The sequence below is a fragment of the Berkeleyomyces rouxiae genome (assembly GCF_048999995.1).
Source record: "Berkeleyomyces rouxiae strain 22BRR77 chromosome Unknown BrBRR77_ptg000001l, whole genome shotgun sequence".
In the NCBI taxonomy this organism is placed as follows: domain Eukaryota; kingdom Fungi; phylum Ascomycota; class Sordariomycetes; order Microascales; family Ceratocystidaceae; genus Berkeleyomyces; species Berkeleyomyces rouxiae.
Window position 1 is genome coordinate 2593218 of NW_027396491.1, and position 11471 is coordinate 2604688.

General features: G+C 49.5%; 2 protein-coding genes across 2 annotated transcripts; both read left to right on the forward strand.

The window, feature by feature from the left end:
* Positions 1 to 1415: 1415 nt before the first annotated feature.
* Positions 1416 to 5063, forward strand: BROUX77_000737 (uncharacterized protein; the record flags this gene model as incomplete). Its single annotated transcript, XM_073752453.1, has 4 exons — positions 1416 to 2520; positions 2591 to 3477; positions 3602 to 3736; positions 3807 to 5063. 4 exons carry the CDS (start codon positions 1416 to 1418, stop codon positions 5061 to 5063), a joined length of 3384 nt encoding a protein of 1127 aa, XP_073608974.1.
* Positions 5064 to 7051: 1988 nt separating this feature from the next.
* On the forward strand, positions 7052 to 10876 carry BROUX77_000738 (uncharacterized protein; the record flags this gene model as incomplete). Its single annotated transcript, XM_073752464.1, has 7 exons — positions 7052 to 7436; positions 7509 to 7775; positions 7846 to 8835; positions 8914 to 10006; positions 10069 to 10270; positions 10333 to 10738; positions 10815 to 10876. The coding sequence occupies 7 exons, from the start codon at positions 7052 to 7054 to the stop codon at positions 10874 to 10876; spliced, it is 3405 nt and encodes a 1134-aa protein (XP_073608975.1).
* Positions 10877 to 11471: the final 595 nt, after the last annotated feature.

Below are 11471 nucleotides of genomic sequence, written 5' to 3' on the forward strand. Positions count from 1 at the left end.
CTGCCGAGGCTGGGAAGTGCAAGATTCTGTACGAGAGTGCGTGTTTTATGTAAATTAGATCCCTTCTGCAGCCGGTTCAGATAGTGCACGAGCAACTACAACTGAGGCGGTAAAGATGCAAGTTAGGATATTTGTCTCACGAGGGGCTTGGACGAAGCTATGACGTGACGATTGGAGGCTAGACGGGCCTAGGAGATAGAACGCCACGCTTTTCAACAGACAGCAAAGCGATACACGAATAAATGGACCAATATTGAGTGCTTGAGAAGGAGAGAATCGGGGGTTTTTAAGGGAAAAGGGAGAGGAAGCTGCCTTTGAAGGCGGTAACGACAAGCCGTTGGATCGTGAGGTGGGTGAAAGGGCGAGTCCCTCGCTTGTGGTCATTGGCGCGATTGATAAGTTGGGGCTTATCGTTATCGCTCGTGATGGCAGCACATGTAGTATGTAATGTACGTAGTTACATACAATGCAATGTAGTTCGTTGCTAATTACGACTTTCATAAGACGGCAGCCCCGCTCGAGCTTCGTCCTTCGTCGTCAAGTGCGTTATTTAGTATTTAGGGTTGCCCATTAGAGACAGCTGTCGAAAATTCATAGATTTGCCCATGCTTGCCATCTAAAATATCCTGAAACTCCTAGGCAGAATCCTGATGGTGAAAGATTGGATTGCAAGCAAAATGTTGCAAGGACCACTTTATGCTCGATGACCGGCACTTGGGTCTTGCGATTCGCGGCGAGAACAGTGAGGATTGAATATATAATCCCGAAGGGCTTATCGCTCGTTCCATAACTGCCGCATGGGTACTTGCTTCTTTTTTTTTTTTTTTTTTTTTTCTTTACCTCCATGCCATGACGTACAAAACCCTTCGCCCTCCAAGTCATGACTCTATCCATTGAGAAAAGCCGCAGCACTATACCACGAGTTGACTTTGACTTTCGCCAAAAGCGGCCTCGATCCTGGGACATAACTACTCTTATTCCATCGCAGACTCATGACTATCTATAGTACGTGTACAAGTAGTACATATGTACATTCATATATATCCCACTGGCCATTGTTTCAGCGGCGGTCCAGGCGAACTTTCTTGTCGATGCAAGTGCGCACAAACTCTCTCTACCAGAAACGCTTGTGAAGGTAATCCCAGTAAAGCCACGCGCGCAACGGAAGTAACGGGAACGGAGTCCAAAGTCAGGACACCTCTTCCGACCAATCAGGCACAACGCCCCCGTCATTGTCCAACACAATGCACTCTAACTCTCTTGCTCGGAGAGACAGTGCTCCATCCCAAGTCCCACGGCAGAACGCTGCACAAGAACCATCCGACCAGCAGCCACAGTTGAACCATCCAGAATCTTCCATCTTTACATCTGCGCCCCGACTAGAATCCCAACCCTCGACAACCACATCGACTTCCATGATCGACAGAGAGCTGTCCTCTTCCGCCATAAAATTCCCATCGTCATCTCACCGTGTGTCTTCGACGCCTGCCCAAGAATCTTTCACGCCTGCCTTTCAAGCCCGCAACAACGTCGGCGCTTTCTCAACCACGACGCGCGATTCTCCCGCTTCGCCCCCAAACTTTACACCCTCGCCGAACCAACCATCGAGTTCCAGGGGGAAATCGGCTGCCCGCGCCTCCGGTGGCAGCGGGCTACATATCTGTCCGGATTGCCAGCGCCAATACTCGCGATCCGAACATCTTGCCCGCCATATCCAATCGCACACGCTGGGCAAACGCTTTCAATGCCCGGAGTGTGGGAAGGCTTTTGCGCGCACAGACCTACTACGCCGACATGTGCAGAGTCACCAGAATCATGATGGCTCCAAGAGGCGTAGAAAGGGACTAGCTGCCGTGAGAACTGCCCGCGTGTCACATGCGTGCAAACAATGCTCGACTGCTCGTGTAAAGTGCGAGGAAGCAAAGCCATGCATGCGCTGTCGTCTACGCAATCTCACATGTGAATACAATGCAAGTGAGGCCGCACTGGCGCTTTGCAACCCGCACCTCAAGTCCGCGACGCCCAGCCGCTCGGCAACATCTTCACCCGTTCCGTTCTCGCAGTCTTTGCTGGACGAATGTGCGCCTGAGCCAGAGCTTGTGCCAGAACCTACGTCTACCTGTACATCTACCGTAAAGCAACCTATACAGCCGTATTTGGGCGAAGCACCAACTTCGGCTCCGCGTGATGTCGAGGGTCATCGCCTCGGCTCTCTGGAGACACCCATGATACCATCTTCTTTACAGCCGCCAAGTCAAGCCCGGCCAAGCTCCGAGCTCTTCGACTCTAACCAACCTTTCATGCCTGCCAATCACAATGATGATGACACTGAGATGAAATTCTGTGCTTTGCCCACCAATATCAACACCAATCTAGGCACTTTGGCTGGCTCTGAAGTAGCGCCTGCCCCCGTCGACCTTGTTCAAACTTATGAGAATGGGCCACTGCCTCATAATGTCTCTTCTACCCAGCAGACTAGTAACGGCTTCTTCTCGGTACCAGAAGTACAAAACTATCAATGTCAGGGCACGTCAACACCAAAACCCTACTCGTCTGCTCTTGTTCCGCATTGCTGCTAACACTGATACAGATATACACACCACGGACAAGCCTCTTGTGATGGACAACACCATGTCCCCCTTTAACGACATGGCGATATCTCAAACTTCTGCTACCCAAGCAGTGCCAAACCAAATGGCCATAGCCCACAGGATCACCTCCCAACGTAGCATTCCTAACAGCACGACCGATGCACCACATATGCCCATTTCCGACCTCTTACGCAACGTAATCTATGAACCACAAATGAATTTATCCAACGAAGTCGACACATTGTCATTTCCGGTACTCGACTTCTGTACAGATACAAATCTTGACCTCAATGAGGCAGACTATGGGCTTCTCGACTACCTAAATGTTAGCGCAAACCAGCCCCTAAAAGAACAACCGCCATCTGATGAGGTGTCTCCCAACCTCAAAAAGTTTCGCCAGGAAGTATCTTTTCTATGGTCATGCACATATATGGAAAACTATGCTGGAGGGAACCCTCATCATATTGAACTTGATGATGGGACAACTCGAGTTGATGGCAAAAATGGTAAAAACTACTTTTCGTTGGCTATAAATGAAAGCCGCAAAAAGCTCCAATCCATCATCTCCGATAAAATATCATCAGAATCTCGCGAGGCAATGATGTCATTAATTTCTCGGAGCTCCAACTCATCCAGTATCCCCCGCAAGATATTCGTGTCGTTCCCGTCCCTGGAGGCTATAGATGGATTTGCCCACATTTATCTAGCCTCCCACTTATCCTCCCCCACCAACTTCATTCACCTCCCTACTATCAAGCTCAACTCTCAAAGCCTAGATTGGATTGCTGCTGTTGTGGCCTTTGGTGCTGTGCTCACTCCAGTACCCACAATCAGACGATTTGGCTTTGCAATTCAGCAGACTGCAGCTTTCAACAACGCTATCAAGGTTAGTCGTAACCCAATCCTACTCTACAATGAAAGGCTTTTGTGTGACTCTTGTACCCTTTGACTTGGGCTACTTGACTGTTGCAAAAGAGCGCCGTAGACATGGTGTTAACGAAAAGTCATAGGTCGAAAAGAAAACAGGCTCGCCCATAGATATCGACTTGCTCCAGGCTACAGTTATCCTCCAGGATATGGGAATATGGAGTGGTAATCGAGCAAAAATGACTGCTGTTGAGTCACACGCCAGTTTTCCTATCACTGTAAGTTCCCGATATATATACTCATAAACCGAGGCGCTCCTCGTTACGACACAACTAACTGGAAAAACAGATGCTGCGCTACCTACAAAAGTTTCAGAGACTGGTATATCCTACAATCCAGGTTGACCCCAACGACAGCGGTCAGGTCCTCCAAGAAAAGTGGGAGAAATGGTCACAACAGGAGTCGTGGAAACGCCTTGTATTCCACTGCAGTGTCCGTGATTCTGAGATGTCTACACTTTCTTTGTCGAATCCCCTTGTTTCATACTATGAGCTCGACCTTCCTCTCCCTGAATCCCAAGATATCTGGCTTGCCAAGTCAGCAGAGGAATGGAAAACGGCCTATTTGAAGCGGTGGGGCAATGGGACGAACAGGCTACCTTGTATTGCTGATATTATACGGGACAAATCTACGCTAACATGCAACCTTGACCGGTTAGATGTGCAGTTCTCAGTGTCTGTTTACTTGGCTGCCATGGCAAGCTCAATCTACCAATACCACCAGTTCTGTGGTATCCACTGCTGTCGCCCCTTCATGACTCGAAGCTATGTTGGTAGGCCTCAAGGCCTGTTGAATGAGAGACACCAGCAGCTATCTCAAGAGCTCCAGCACTTTATACGGCTGTCTATGCAATGGAATCGCCAAAATTCTCTTATGCCACAACAAAACGCCATGCTTCACTTTCAAATGATGCTGATGTATGTATCTCTGGAGGACTTGCACCTTTTTACAGGAAAACTGGGAGATGAAAAGATTCGCCAAGTCTACCCAATTCTCCAGCAATGGGCCAAAAGCACTGAGGCTCGCGAGGCTCTATGGCATGCTGGACAAACCCTGCGATATACCAAAATGTTCCCTCCCGGTACGTTGAGAGATTTTTGGAGCATCGCAACACTCCAAGCGGGGTTGACGTTTTGGGTCTTTGGCATCATCACCAAGGCTTCCAAAAACCCATCCAGCCATGAGAACAAATCAGGAAATGGCAATCTGGTGAATGAGACTGCTTCGGCACCTCATATCCCAGGCTGTTACGTGAACGAGCCGCTGTTCCTCAATGGCGAAGACAGCACGGCTGTCATGCGATACTTGAGTATGGGGCAAGGTCGACCGTTTATCCGTGGCCCAACGTTCCCCAAATCAAACAACGCTGATGCTTGTACTATGCTGGAGGCTTCGATCGAGGACCCACGTGCTTGCATGGATGTGGCGCACAACATCTTGGTTGAGAATTTCTCATGGGACATTGACAAATTACCGCCGTTGGTATACAACTTGTCGGTCTTGATGAAACGGATGAGTGCCATTGCAATCCAGGTTCATCATTAAGCGGGCGCAAGCAAGGAACACACAACAGGCCCAAGATGGGCGCATAGCCGAGGCTTTGCCGAAGCTGTACTCGAGGCTCCCGTTGACCTTTGACTTAGCCCTGTTTGGCAAATCTTCAGCAGCGGTGATCTCATAATTAGGGGAGCTAACCCTTGTGGCATGTTTCTGCTTGACCATGTGACATTCATATCCTGACACACTTGGACTACATGCCTGCGTTTCATACAGAATGTGGAAGAGGAAGCGAGGGAGATGGCAGATTCTGGGGCGGTTCTGTATTGCACAAGGAGAGGAGTTTCTTCTGCCTGTCAGTCATTTGTCACTGACGTTGGGAGGATTGCAAGGTGGGCTTGGGCTATCATCCGCCCAGCCCTCACTCCCTCTTCGTTCTCCTGGCGAGCTGCCAAAAGGACCTTGTGACAAGCGGGGAGAAGGGATGAGAGAGAGATTGCCGGGCCCATGTTGAAAGAAGCGGTATCAGCAGGTAACGCCCGGAGTTTCACAAAGCACTTGGTGACTGGGCTCTGCTGACGAGGCTGTTGTTTTTTTTTGGTCAAGAAAACGAGCTAGATAGTATTTGACGCCTAATGTACCATTGTTTATTGTCGGTTACATACATACACATGTACGTCTAAAGGGATTCTTTGAGCCGGGCACTAGCTCCAGCGTCTGCAACCCCGCAGGCTGGAGTGAAGAAACGGAGCGCAACCATGCCATAACTATTTGTGAAAAAAGGGCACCAATAGGGCGTCAGGAGCGAGAATGTCGCTTCAGCATTGCGCCCGTAGTTGTGATCAGTTGTACATGGTTATGTGTGTGTTCTTTTTAGCGGCGACTGATCTTGCGCAGCAGGGATCAATCACCAGTGGATTTGGGTGTGGTGTTTCTGCTTTGCTTGCTGCTGTTGCTACAGCCCGGTGTCTGGTTGCTGGCGTCTGGCGTGTTCTAGTGCATTTCATTTTGAGGCCTGAATTGTGATGTGACAGCAGGCTCTTTAGTGGGCGTTGAGCTTGTGTGGATATTTGTGTGTACATAGTTACATACTGCATAGATGCATCATAATAAATCCGCCCAGCCTCGCCTGGATTTACCTTAGTTTGGGTCCTTCCATTTGCTCCTGCCTGCCCTACCTGCCCTGCCCAGGTCACGCCAGTGGTGGTGCATTCCCTCTCTAACGTGCTGTGCTGTGCTGTGCTGTGTGGTACACACTTGCTCTAACCCAATAGGTTATTGCTGTGTCTAGCAAGCAGGCCCTTTCCCCATTCTTTGTTCTTTCCCTTCACGCAGTTAAAGCCAGGTTACTCAAACTGCCTGACGTTAGTTATTCTCATCCGCCTGGTTTCTTGGACTTGGACTTGTCCTGCCCCCCAAATATACCATCTTCATTTTGTTCATCCTTGCCAGTGTCTGGCTGCTGGAATTATCCCCAGAGGCCACCATCAGCAGCATCCTCGGCGTCGTTTGCCTGTTCATTTTACCCGTTTGCCTGTTCGACGGGAGCCGGAAAATATTTCTTTTTTTTCCTTTATCACATATAACACGGGTCGAAAAAAAACCCCTCCATTATCGAGTGACCTTGCGGAAAACCGAACCCCTCCCTCCCCTCCCAGCTCCTATCCTGTCTTCAACAACCTCTTCTTGTCCTTTGCTGTGCACACCAGTACAGCGTGGACGTGCGTGTGCGTTTGCCGTGACTTGCGAGTGGTGTATTTCCTTCACCATCCACTCCCACACACACAAACCGATCCACGGTCTCGTTTCGAGCTTTTTTGCCCTCTTTCGCACCACTTTATCTTCCGGCCGTCTTTTATTCCTCCTTGTCCTCTTCCTCCTCAATTAGCCATCTCGACAACCCGAGGTCGCGCTGCCCAAGCCCTCCTCTTTGCTCTGTCGGACCGACCGCCCCAAAACCAGCGTCTTCTCATATCCCATCACCCCATTCTCGACAACGGCGCAACCCCGCGGCCATCGATGCTCAGTTCTCCATCATGAACGGCGAAGACAAGATCCAATCAATCCAAGCAAAGATCCAGCGCGAAAATGCCCTGATCAATGCAGCAAATGCCATGAGGGCACAGACGACCAACGAGGCTGTTCGTTCACGTCTGGACTCTCAAATTCGCGATGCCCGCCGAAACGTCCAGTTTTTCCAGGACAAGCTCATGGAGCTCGAGGCCCGCCGTGGCGTAGAGAACATGACCTTGTCCTCGCCCAGTCGCCCGCTCAGCTCGGAACAAAGTCTGCCGGCTCCCCCGCCCAAAGATTCCGCATGGGCTTCTGGCGACCGCTCTGGCACTGCAAACCAGGAATACAATGCTGCTTCAGCCGCCACCCAAGCCCAGCCCAAGGCCAGACAGAACTTCAGTAAACTAGGTAAGTATGTCTGCTTCCACATGAACTTTAGCAAATGTCCAAACTGACAATTTTCCTTCCCCCTCTCTCTAGACATCATCAAGTACGACAATCCTTACCTCGGCCCACGCATCCAGATGATGCTTGGACAACTCCAGTTCAAGCTCTATGTTGAAGAACAGTACCTCAAGGGTGTCGAGAAAATGGTCCAGCTCTACAGCATGGATGGCGATCGCAAGAGCAGGGCTGATGCTGCTGCGCGACGTGTGGAAAGCAAGCAGAAGATGATACTGCTCAAGCAATCTTTCAAGCGCTACGAGGAACTAAATGTTGACTCTGAAGCTGCCGACGCTCATGATGGTAAGACCCCTTCTCACTATAAGCATCAAAGCCTACAACGATCTTTGAAGGCTGACCATTGTACAAATAGACGAATCAATCAATGCTACCAATATGCGCAAGCCCCTGAGTGGTCAACTTTCCATTCGTGTCATGGCTGTCCGCGATGTCACTCACACTACTACTGCTCGGTTCTCTCGCGGCCCCGAGACTTTTGTGGCTGTCAAAATTGAAGACTCCGTTGTTGTCAGAACCCGTAGCTCCAGAAACGATCGTTGGGAAGCTGAACATCATGTCGTCGATATCGACAATGCTAACGAGGTGGAGCTCACTGTTTACGACAAATCTGGCGAATATCCCATGCCTATTGCCATGTTGTGGGTTCGGCTGTCCGACATTGTTGAGGAAATGCGTCGCAAGAGAAATGAAGCTGAGCTATACAATGCTGGCTGGGTTTCCGCCGACCGAATGGGGCAGCAAAACCAGGCCAATTCTCAATTCCCAATGGATCCTCAAGGACAGTTCAATACTTCCACTTCCATGGGCAGCCTGGGGGGTGCTCATCCTGCCGGAGGTCCTCCTCACAATGCTAGCGGTCAGCCCCTGCCTCAGATCGCTAATCAGCCCATTACCGATTGGTTTATTCTAGAGCCCAGTGGTGAGATTCAGCTGGAACTCAGCTTCGTGAAACAGAACAGGCGCCCTGCAGACTTTGCTGGTCTGGGTAGAAGAGCCGCTGTCCGCCAACGCAAGGAAGAAGTTCATGAAATGCATGGTCACAAGTTTGTGCAGCAGAACTTTTACAGTGTCATGCGTTGTGCCCTCTGCGGAGACTACGTCAGGTATTCAACTGGTATGCAGTGCGAAGACTGCAAATACTTCTGCCACACTAAATGCTACACCAATGTCGTCACCAAGTGTATCAGCAAGAGCAATGCTGAGACTGATCCTGATGAGGAAAAGATCAATCATCGTATTCCTCATCGTTTCCAGCCTTTCTCCAACATGACTGGAGCTTGGTGCTGCCACTGTGGTTATATTCTACCCTTTGGTAGCAAAAAGAACAGCAGAAGATGCGCCGGTAAGTACACAGTAGATACCCTTTTTGTTGCGATTTTCCCCAAAAGATACAATTTCTAACTCTTTTACAATGCTATAGAATGTGGCCTGTACTGCCATGCCCAGTGCCAACACCTTGTTCCTGACTTTTGCGGTATGTCGATGGCTGTTGCCAATCAGATTTTGGATAGTATCCGAACACAAAAGAAAAAGACTTCTGTCATTGGTGAGAAGACTCACAGACCTTCTCAATCAACCGATATAAGAAGCTCCTCTTCCTCTGGCTATGGACTTTCTTCTCCTCAATCTCCCCAGCCCCAAAAGCGCCCTGTGTCGTCTACGATAGCATCATCGGCTTCTGCTGCCTCACTTGGATCTGTTGGACACCAGCATCAACAGCAGCGTCCCCAGCAGGGCTATACCCCCTATCCCACCGGGGATGCTGGCTTCCCTGCCCAGCCTCAAGAAGACTCGCACGGCCAGTACGGTGGACATCAACAGCAGCAGCCACCGGCCCAACAACCTGCCCAGGCAAAGTACAACCCTGCGGACTATGCCAACATTGATGCTTACGGAAATCATCCAGTGCCTCAACAACATCAGCAACAGCAACAACAACAACACCCCATGCACGCCCCCTCCCAGCAGCATCTCCCTCAAATTACGCAGCAGCCTCCCCTTATGCAACACCACCAACTATCGACACCAGATATGTCCAGCTATGGCAATCAGCCTTCGCAGCAGCCCGTCAAGCCCGATCACCAACATGGTGCTATCTCGCCTTCCACTCCCACCGGCTCCAGTGGCATTCCTGTGCATCAGCGCAAGCCTCTTCCTTCTGCTACCGATCCCGGTACTGGCCAGCGTATCGGTCTTGACCACTTTAACTTCTTGGCTGTTCTGGGCAAGGGTAACTTTGGTAAGGTTATGTTGGCTGAGACAAAACGTTCCAAGCGCCTATATGCCATCAAGGTGCTCAAGAAAGAGTTCATCATTGAGAACGATGAGGTTGAAAGTATCCGGTCAGAAAAACGGGTGTTCTTGATTGCCAATCGCGAAAGACACCCTTTCTTAACGAACCTCCACGCTTGCTTCCAGACTGAAACACGTGTATACTTTGTCATGGAATACGTTAGTGGTGGTGATCTAATGCTGCACATTCAGCGTACCCAGTTTGGTACCAAGCGTGCCCAGTAAGTTCCTAGCCAATATCATTTACTGCTTTCCCTCGGGGGTTTTCTCTAACATTTTATAGGTTTTACGCCGCTGAGGTCTGCTTAGCGCTCAAGTATTTCCATGAGAACGGCGTCATCTACCGTGATCTAAAACTGGACAACATTCTTCTTTCCCTGGATGGCCATGTCAAGATTGCCGATTACGGTCTTTGCAAGGAGGACATGTGGTATGGCTCGACTACCAGCACTTTTTGTGGTACACCCGAATTCATGGCTCCCGAGGTTTGTTTCTCCCCGTTCAATAATCTCGCTCAAACTATCTCAACAATACTAACCTCATATAGATTCTCTTGGATAAGAAATACGGTCGGGCTGTCGACTGGTGGGCTTTTGGTGTACTAATTTACCAAATGCTTCTGCAGCAGAGTCCCTTCCGTGGTGAAGATGAGGATGAAATCTACGATGCTATTTTGTCCGATGAGCCCCTGTACCCTGTACAAATGCCTCGTGACTCGGTGTCTATTCTCCAGAAGCTACTCACTCGTGAGCCGGATCAACGACTCGGTAGCGGCCCGACTGACGCTCAGGAGATCATGAGCCAGCCCTTCTTCCGCTCCATTAACTGGGATGACATCTACCATAAGCGTGTCCCCCCACCTTTCATGCCTCAAATCAAGAGCGCGACGGATACGAGTAACTTTGACTCCGAGTTCACCAGCGTGACTCCTGTTCTTACGCCCGTGCAGTCTGGTAAGTCGATGGCGCGCATATCATATTATCATAAGCTCTATATGACATATAGGTACTAACAAATCCGTCATTATAGTACTCTCCCAGGCAATGCAGGAGGAGTTCCGTGGTTTCTCTTACACTGCCGATTTTGACTAATCTCCCTTCTACTTTTTCCATTTTAAAAAAGAAATTCTAGTTTTCGGTAGTTACTCTGGCTTCGATACTCACTTATATCTGTTAATCGTGGTGGGACCTTTGGCTGTCATGATGTTGTATGATTCCGTTAGATCTTGGTATCTTCCTGACTCTTCTTTTTGGTATCTGGTATTATATTTACAGTGTGAACATGATTATTGTCGTTGATGATGATGACTTGAAATTCTTTATTGACCTATCTACTCATGAGGGCTTCTTCCAGGCATATGACAGGGGACTCTTTTTGGTGATTGCCAGGTTTAGATAGTTACAGCAAGTTGCTGTAGTTGACCGGAGCAAAAAGCAAAAACCCAACCCCTGCATGTTGTCGCAGCAGATTCAGGCTTTCACCAATGGCGATTTGAGGCCTTTGAATTGAAAGTCTTTATTAACCTGTCTACTCGCGAGGGATTCTCGACATACGACAGGGGACTATTTCTAGTACCAAGAAAAATACATAACAGAAGCAAAAACCAAAACCTAAAACCATGCATACAGAAACCCCACAGTCCAAAGTATAATGACAGGAGGTCTCCCACCTGCCCAGCGCAGAGGC